We start from the raw sequence: 7,967 nt of genomic DNA, 5'->3' as shown, positions 1-7,967 counted from the left end.
GGCTCTGCCGGGGGGCCTGGGGCGGAGCCTCGGGGGTGCCGTCGCTGAGCAGGTGCAGCTCTGGTATGCGCGCTGGTGGCCGTCTGTTTCTGAGCACCCGTGGGTGACGTCCTCCTTGGTGCCAGCGTCTGTCACCACTGTCCCTGTGGGCTGTGAGCAGGGAGTGGGGAGGAAGGGACCGGCTGGCTGCCCTCTGCCCTGCCCTCCCACGTGCCTGGAGAAGGGACGAGGCCAGGTGAGTGTTGTTGTGGTCACTTGTGGCTCCAGGGGTGGGCCCGTCCCGGTCCTCCAGCTGCGAGGCGGGGCTGGCGCTGGGGCTGGGCTCAGGCTGAGCTGTCCAGACATGCCCTGTCCAGCAGCCTTACTGAGGGCTCAGCACAGCCCTCCCTGCACACACCCTGGAGGCAGGCACTGTCACCTGACAGCACCCTTCAGCACCCAGGCCGGCACCCCTCCTCTCTGTCCCATCCCTGTCCTCTCCAACAGGACTGTCTGGAGCCCCCCTGGGTGGTGGCAGAACAGGGCTCTCAGCATGCGCTCCTGCCCTGGGCCAGCCCCATGGTATCCGGCAGGAGGAAAGGGAGGGGAGGAGCTCAGGGCTGGAGCCCATACTGCCTCGGGGAGCCCCTGTCCTCCTGGGGGCCTGCCCCCTGGGCGGCCACCTTGCTGCCCTTTCTCCCTGTTGCCCCCTGCCCCCGGCACTGTGAGCTGTGAGTGAGACGGGACTCAGGCCGCCTGCACAGGGCAGAGACCACAGCCTCAGCATGGCCATCTGTGCCTGCACATCTGAGCTGTTCCTGCCCTTTGGCCACCACCCACACCAGGTCCCTCTCCCTGCCCACGGCCAGCCCCGGGGCCTCCTGTGCTGCCCTGGGCACCCACTCTCAGGATGCACCACGCTCACTGCCGAGCCTGGCTGGGTCTGCCCGGTGTGTGCCACATGGCTCAGTGCTCCTCCAGGCTACGTGCCCTTGTCGCCCAGCTGCCCTTCCCGGGGAAAACCCCTGCTGCACCCACAGATGCCCCGGCCAGCTCACGCCCTGCCGCTGGGCAGCGTGGCCACCCCAGGGGAGGTGCCCGGGCCCCCGCATGGCACTCACCGGTGGTAATGTCCAGGTGGGCGGGCTCGCTGTGCAGCTGCCCGTGCTCCGTGCCCCGCACTGCCGTCACCGAGAGCTGGTACTGCCGCCCGGGCAGCAGGTCACGCACCGTGTGGGCCGCAAGCTGCCCGCGGGGGATGTAGCGGCTCCTCGTGCTCTGGCCAGTGGTCACATTGATGACATATGCCTCCAGGGAGGCAGCGGGCCCGGGCGCGTCCCAGACCACGTGGGCGGAGTTGGCCGTGACTCGGGAGGCAGTCAGGTTTGCTGGAGGCAGGGGCCCTGGGGGATGCGCCAGCAGGGAGGCAGATGAAGGGGCCAGAGGGCCCTCTGACAGGAGCCTCATTTGGGCCAGCGTAGCCACACAGACTCCGGTGCCCCGAGGAGTGGCCCGGGCAGGAGCTGCACCTCGGCCTGCCCCAGAATGCCTCTCTGCCCTCATGGCTCACCCATCCACCCTCGCTGCCCGGCTCGAGCCGGAGCAGGTGGTGCTCTGGGCCCCTGGCCTAGCTGGACGGGTCTCCGGATGTGGACGGGGAGTGGGCCAGAAAGGCAGGGGCAGGCTCAGGCCCTGGGGCGGATTCGCTACCGCACAGGCTTCCCTGGGCCGCACCCTGGTGGACCACGGCTGGTTTGGCTGGACAGGCAGCCCTGGGACCTGAGGCGGCATAGAATCACCCCACCCCGTCCGCCCAGCAGCGTCCTGCTCAGGCTCAGTCCTCCAGAGGTGCCTGCCAGCTCCCTCGCCCCGTCTGCCCATCTCCCTGTGCCAAGTGCCCGTGCTTGCTTCCCGGCCAGGCTGGACGGCAGCAGAGAGCTTAGCTGGCTGGGGCAGCCCCGTGGCCCGCCGGTCCTGGCACCCGGGACCTTGGCCCACTGCTGCTATAGGTGTCTGGTCGCTGCTCAGCAGAGGGGCTGCACTGAGGGTGTCCCAGGAGCCTCTGGGGCTTGGGGCCATGGATAGCTGTGCTCTGCAGGAGAACCAGCCCAGCCCAGCCCAGCCCGGAGGCTCCTTGGCAGTCTGAGTGGGAGATATCTGTGGAGGCCCAGGGCCAGGTTTCTAGTCCCAGGGATGCTCTGGAGAGGCCTGGGCAATGCTGGAAGGGGACCGAAGCTGGGACGGAGCTAGCATGAGCCGGCCACGCTGCCCTACTCACGGGTCCACACGTGCAAGGGGGTGGTGGCCAGGCTTTCTGTGGGGTGCTCCTCGTCCTCAAGCCCACTGAGGGTGGTCACCTGGATGGTGTACCTTCTCCCCGGTAGCAGAGCCCTGCAGGAGGTCAGGAGGGTAGGGACGTCTTGAGGGCCTGGGCCAGCTCTGCAGCCTAGCTGCGGTCCCCAGTCCGGAGGAGCCAGCACACATGCCGTCCTGCTGCTGGTCCAAGCCCCCCATGAGCCCTAGCCTCGAAGAGCAGGTTCTTTTTCTTGTTGCCAGGGTACATGTTCGTGTATGAGAGAGGGAAGGCAAGGAGGCACCCCTGGGGGGATGGCACACTGCAACCTCTGCCCCTCACCTCAGCCTCTCAGGGTTTGGGACACACGCACACGCACAGCGAGTTTCTCGAGCCTCTGGGTCCGGACCAACCCTGCAGCAGGCCGTGGGGAGCCAGCAGCCCTAACCACATGTCACTGGCTGGCCCATGAGGGGCAGGTCTGCAGTCTCAGCCTCATGTGTCCCTGGGTGGGAAGCCCCTCCACTGCGTAGTCTGTGGTGAGGGGCTGAGAAGGGTCCTATGCTGGGTCGCCCGGCTGCGCGGTCTCCGTGGAAAGGCCAGCGTGCAGGGTGGGCCCTGGGCTGGTGTCTAGGAACTGGGATTGCAGGGGCTTCCACCCCCTAGCGGGTACGAGGGTTCACTGAGGACTGTGTGCAGACCACGCGGTTCACACCGAGCAGCCACTCCTGGAGTCGGGCTCCACTTGCAGCAGCAGACAGGGCCGTGTGACCAGCCCCGTGCAAGCCCCAGCCGAGTCTCCAGTGGGCTTCCCTGGCAGCAGCACTTCACACGTGTCTCGGCCTGTGCTGGGTAGGATGTGCCTGTGCAGCTCCATGGGGGAGCTCTTTGGAAGCTTGACCTCATCCCTCGGCCCACCTCTATGTCCTTTCTCTGCAGTGAGTTTCGGCTTGGAGCGTGACTGCGTGTGAGCCCAGAGGGTTCTGGAGAACCAGAGGCCTGAGGCCATCTCGGGGACCCTGATGCAGTCCCCTGGTGCCCACCCGGCCCCCACCACAAGTCACCGCTGGGAAGTGGTTAAGACATAAGAGAGCGCAAAACTTACAAGACAAAACCGAGGAGGGTCCAGAGTGCTGAAGGAAGCACCAGGAGCCCCCGCTGGACAGCGGCACTGGCTGGGGCGCCATCGCTGCCCCTGGCGGCGGGCCGGCCCTTTTTTGCCCGCCCCTGCTGAGACCGGCCGCTCCCAGAGGAGGCTGGGTGGTGCGTGCGGTCGGGGCCCCCAGACCTCGGATTGAGCACAGCAGCAGCGGCTCGGCCGCGCCACCCCCAGGCAGGCGTGCATGTTTCTCGAGTGGCCTGCAGCCCACAGGGCCGGGGCAGCCCGAGTCTGTGTCCTGAGCACTGCTGCCTCAGCTCGCCCACCCCAGGAGCTTAGAGGTCCGGAACCCTCTTCCTGCCTTCATTGTTCTGTTTTCCTTTGGAAAGTCAGACGTTCCAAAACTAGGCTGTTCGAAGACAACTGCATATATGGGGACGTCAGAAAAGTCGCCGCGCATGCTTAGGGGAAGACAGGGCCAGAAGGACCGAAAAACCGTAAAGCCAAGCCTCAGCCCAGTGACGCTGCAACAACCGGACAGCAGCAAACAGGTGGCGAGAGCCTGATTCCAGGCCCTCCTCGTCCAATCCAGCTGCCAGTTTCCAGTGAGAATGGCAGAAGATGTGCCAAGCCGGGAAGACACAGCACACTCACCGGGGTGCCAGCAGACGCTGGTGACACGGCACAGCTGGGAGGAGGTGCAATGGGGCTGGGAGTCGGTGTCCGAAATGGACATGCCCAAAGAGGCGGGGACCCGGGGAACCCAGAAGGAAACCTCGGTGCTGAAAGAGCACCGCCTCGTCCGTGGAGGACAGCTGTCTGGATGGAGGGAGTACCACCTGCGAAGACAGCCCCGGGGAGCTGGCATGTGGCAGGTAGACACCTCGGTGCTGAGAGCAGGCCCCGTGTGAGGCTGGATAGGAGCTCAAGGGCCACTGCCGAGTTCCTGCCACCCACCCACCTCCTGGGGAAGACCCACCCTGCTGGCCGAGAGAGGCCCAGAAGCTGTCCTGGGGCATGGGCACAGACCGCCACCTGTCGGGGCACCGGTGTCACCCGAGGGAGGCGCGTCCGTGGAGGCTCTGTGGCCCGAGCAACCTGGGACGCCACCCACCCCAGCTCCTGCAGCAGGGCCTGCCGCCCAGCCACCTTGTCTCCTCCCACCCGCCTGCTCTGGCAGGAACCGAGGGTCTCTCCTGTGGGTGAGCAGCCCCCAGCGGTCCATTGTGAGACCTGTGGAAGAGCTCCGGGCTGTCCCTGCCCCGCCGCTCCCAGAACACATCACTCTCTCGTTCTCGGTACGGGTACTGGCCCGTGTTCCGCACTTCCGAGCACCTTGGTCCAGCCCACAGTGCCGCATGTCCCTATCGGGAGCCAGACCCCGCACGGCTGTTACGGCTCGGGCCCCATCTGCCAGCTTAAGCTGCATGAGGGGCGCATGTGCATGTGTGCCCCGGACCCTGACGGGCAGAAATGGAGAACGGAGGGCGGCAGCAGGACCACACCCTCTGGAGCGCGTCTTCCCGGGCGAGCACACGTGTTCCCGGGAGTCACGCAACGCCCTTGCAACTCGTCCTCGCCGTCGCCTGGGATGAGGCCCAGTGGCCAAGACTGGCCTCCCGAGGAGTGGCGGTGCCCAGGAACAGCGCTCACGGCTGAGGCCTGCATGCCCACTGCACCGTGCCCCACCCTGAGTTTTGGGTGACGCCTTACCCAAAAGTGAACCTGTCCACGCTTCTGTCCACGTCGGTGGGCTGGCTCCTGGGGGCCTCGGGGTGGCGGATGTATACGCGCAGCCTGCTGACGGCGGCATGGTGGACTCCGTGCAGAGCCCAGCGCACCGAGATGGTGCTGGCCGTCACGTTGGTGACCTCGAGGCTCTCGAGAGGGCGGGGTCCTAGGGGCAAAGGCCTTGCTGAGCAGGTGCTGGCACCTCCTGTACCCAGCGGGCATGGCTCGGGGGCCAGGGGTCACAGACAGGAGGCTGGCCTGCCTTGGCAAGCTGCTGGCCAGGGACTTGGGCAGGGCACAGATGTCCTGGGCTCTGGCCACCAGAGGTGGTGGCTGCGGAGGTGCCAACCGTGGGCACCACTCCAGGCCAGGGGATGTGCCCAAGACAGGCTGGTTCTGGGTCCCAGTTTAGAGGTGATGGTGCCTTGTGGGACTGGGGGTCCCCCAGGGCTGAGCCGGGTCTCCCCTCTCCTTCGCACTGGAGCCCTGTTTTGGGCTTGCTAGCAGTGAGCATCTGGGTGGACCTGGGCCAGCAGCAGAGAGGCGCAGGGTCCCTGTGACACTACGGTGGGCTCGGCTCCTCACCGTCCAGTCTCCTCAGAGCACAAGGGTCCTTGCTATGGTCCCTCTTGCCCACCCTCATCTCCTGGGGGAGCCCCCTGCGTCCGAGAGAGGCCCTGTCTTCCAGATGCTCTGGAGGGCGGGCCGGTGGGAGGCCCCATCATTGCCACTTGCTGCAGATGCTCGGCAAGCCTGCTGTGTGAGCTCAGAGGGGCGTCAGCCTGAACGTCCCCAGGCCCCAGGGGCTTAGCCGCCCCGTTCCTCAGCCTGTCCCTTCTTGGGCCTCCGTCCTTGGTAGCCGGGGCGCTGCCTCCCTGCCAGGGCCATCACGCTGCCCCTGCATACCCGCAGCCGGCCTGGCCATGCCTGCTGCATGCAGGCCTCACCCTAGACCCCTGGCCGCCAGCCAGCTCTGCAGCCCGTCCAGGCTCCGTCCCCTCTTTTCAGCTGGGGACTTGGGACCGCCCCAGGCAGATGCGGTGTTCACACCTCACTCCCACCCCCCACACCAGGAGTCGGCTGCAGGGCTGACACTCAGATCCCAACAGGGCCTGCCCTCACCTGCCCATAGCGTGTTCCAGGGATTCTGTGCCTGCACTGGGCACATCCCAGGTGGCAGATGAGTGAGCAGGAGCCCCCGAGTTCTCTGGGCCCCGCCTCCTGCTCACCTGCACAGCAACCTTCTCCCTGCTGCCCTCCATCCTCACCCCTGCTCTGTCTGGAGACATCCCAGGTGGCAGATGAGTGAGCAGGAGCCCCCGAGTTCTCTGGGCCCCGCCTCCTGCTCACCTGCACAGCAGCCTCCTCCCTGCTGCCCCCCACCCTCACCCCTGCTCCCCACCTTCTGCTCACCTGCCCAGCAACCTTCTCCCTGCTGCCCTCCATCCTCACCCCTGCTCTGTCTGGAGGGCTCCAAGGAGGGCCCCCCCGCCTCCTCAGTGGCCTGCGGTCCTCTCCCAGGCCAGACCGCTACCCTGGACACCCGTCGTCCAGTTCCCAGGCTCTGCTGCTCCCCCTCGGCCCCGTCCTCCCTGGAGCCCCTGCCATTGGTGTGTTGGCACCCTCTTCCCTGGGAATGAGTCTGATCACGACTTCCAGGGCAGCCCACGTCTGGGCTCCCTGGCTGCAGCTCCAGGAGGACCCCCGTCCCCGCCATCCCCACGCTCCTGCCTTCCCACTGGCCTGCGTTTCATCTCCCCCCCCCGGCCGACACGCTGCAGGGCAGGCGGCATGTGGGTTCCTGCCTGGGTTGGTCACGTGCTGCCAGAGACCTGCCCTGCGAGCTGTCCCCGAGCCCCCAGGCCCACTCCTCCACGCCTGCCTTTGCCCAGGCCTCATTGGGCCCCACAGGCACCTCGCAGAGACCCCGTCCCCAGCCCCGGTCCCTCACCCCCACCCACGTCTCCTTGCTCAGTCTCCAGTCAGCACACCCACCCGTGCGTGAGGCCCCTGGGAAGGCCGCTCAGCTCGGGCTCAGCCTCCAGTCCTCCAGCCCAGCCCCGACCGCAGCCTTGCTACGAGCAGGTACGACCCGGTGCCTCCGGCTGCGCTCTGGGCAGGGCACCGGGCGGCCAGGCGGCACTCACGGGTGTGGGCCAGCAGCACCGCCGGCCTGCTGATGTCGTTCTTGTGGGCGTTGCGCTTGACGGAGAAGACCGAGATGTTGTAGGCCCCGCCGGCCGCCAGAGCCTGGAGCTGGTGCGAGGAGCGGCTTTTGTCCAACCCCGAGTTGTTGTGGGCCCCGCCGGCCGCCAGAGCCTGGAGCTGGTGCGAGGAGCGGCTTCTGTCCACGAAGTCCGTGCGCCGCCAGGAGCCGTCGGTGGGGACATAGGTGACCGCGTAGCCATCCAGGACCTGCCTGGTTTCTGGGCCTCCGGGAGGCTGCCAGGAGATGGACAGGCCACTCTCCTCCACTCTCTCCACCTTCAGGGCCCTCGGTGGGGGGAGCTCTTCCAAGTTGCCTTCCAAACAGGGAGGGGGTGGTCAGCCGGCAGCCTGGATGCCCTGCCCCTCAGGCGTCCTGCCTCCTGGGCTCCAGGCAGTCTGGGCAGGGAGGGAGCCTCTGTTCCCAGCCTCCCCACGGGGTCCTCTGTGTGGCCCAGCCCGGTCCGTGTTTGAGGATCTCTTCTGCGTGTGCTCAGGGCCTGGCCTCTGGGGAAGAGGTGCACCACCAGCCCCGCCCGCTCTCCCGGCCCCACGCCCCCATGCCCACCCTGCTCTCCCGGCCCCATGCCCTCACACCCCCATGCCCACCCCGGTCTCCCAGCCCCACACCCCCACTCTCCCACCAGCCCTGCTCTCCTG

General features: G+C 67.2%; 1 protein-coding gene across 1 annotated transcript in view; it reads right to left on the bottom strand.

The window, feature by feature from the left end:
* Positions 1–7,967, bottom strand: part of SNED1 (sushi, nidogen and EGF like domains 1) — a 65,299-nt gene that overhangs the window by 17,502 nt on the left and 39,830 nt on the right. Inside the window, exons 22-27 of the mRNA XM_027766996.1 lie at positions 7,431–7,612; positions 7,250–7,361; positions 5,085–5,268; positions 2,258–2,370; positions 1,101–1,382; positions 17–150 (exon numbers count right to left, since the gene is read on the bottom strand). Coding sequence (XP_027622797.1) covers positions 17–150; positions 1,101–1,382; positions 2,258–2,370; positions 5,085–5,268; positions 7,250–7,361; positions 7,431–7,612 — 1,007 coding nt within the window. The remainder of the gene's footprint in view (positions 1–16; positions 151–1,100; positions 1,383–2,257; positions 2,371–5,084; positions 5,269–7,249; positions 7,362–7,430; positions 7,613–7,967) is intronic.

Source organism: Tupaia chinensis, unplaced genomic scaffold (genome assembly GCF_000334495.1).
Source record: "Tupaia chinensis unplaced genomic scaffold, TupChi_1.0 Scaffold143823_1, whole genome shotgun sequence".
In the NCBI taxonomy this organism is placed as follows: domain Eukaryota; kingdom Metazoa; phylum Chordata; class Mammalia; order Scandentia; family Tupaiidae; genus Tupaia; species Tupaia belangeri.
Note: the sequence above shows the minus strand (reverse complement) of the source record. Positions and strands in the feature narration are given on the sequence as shown.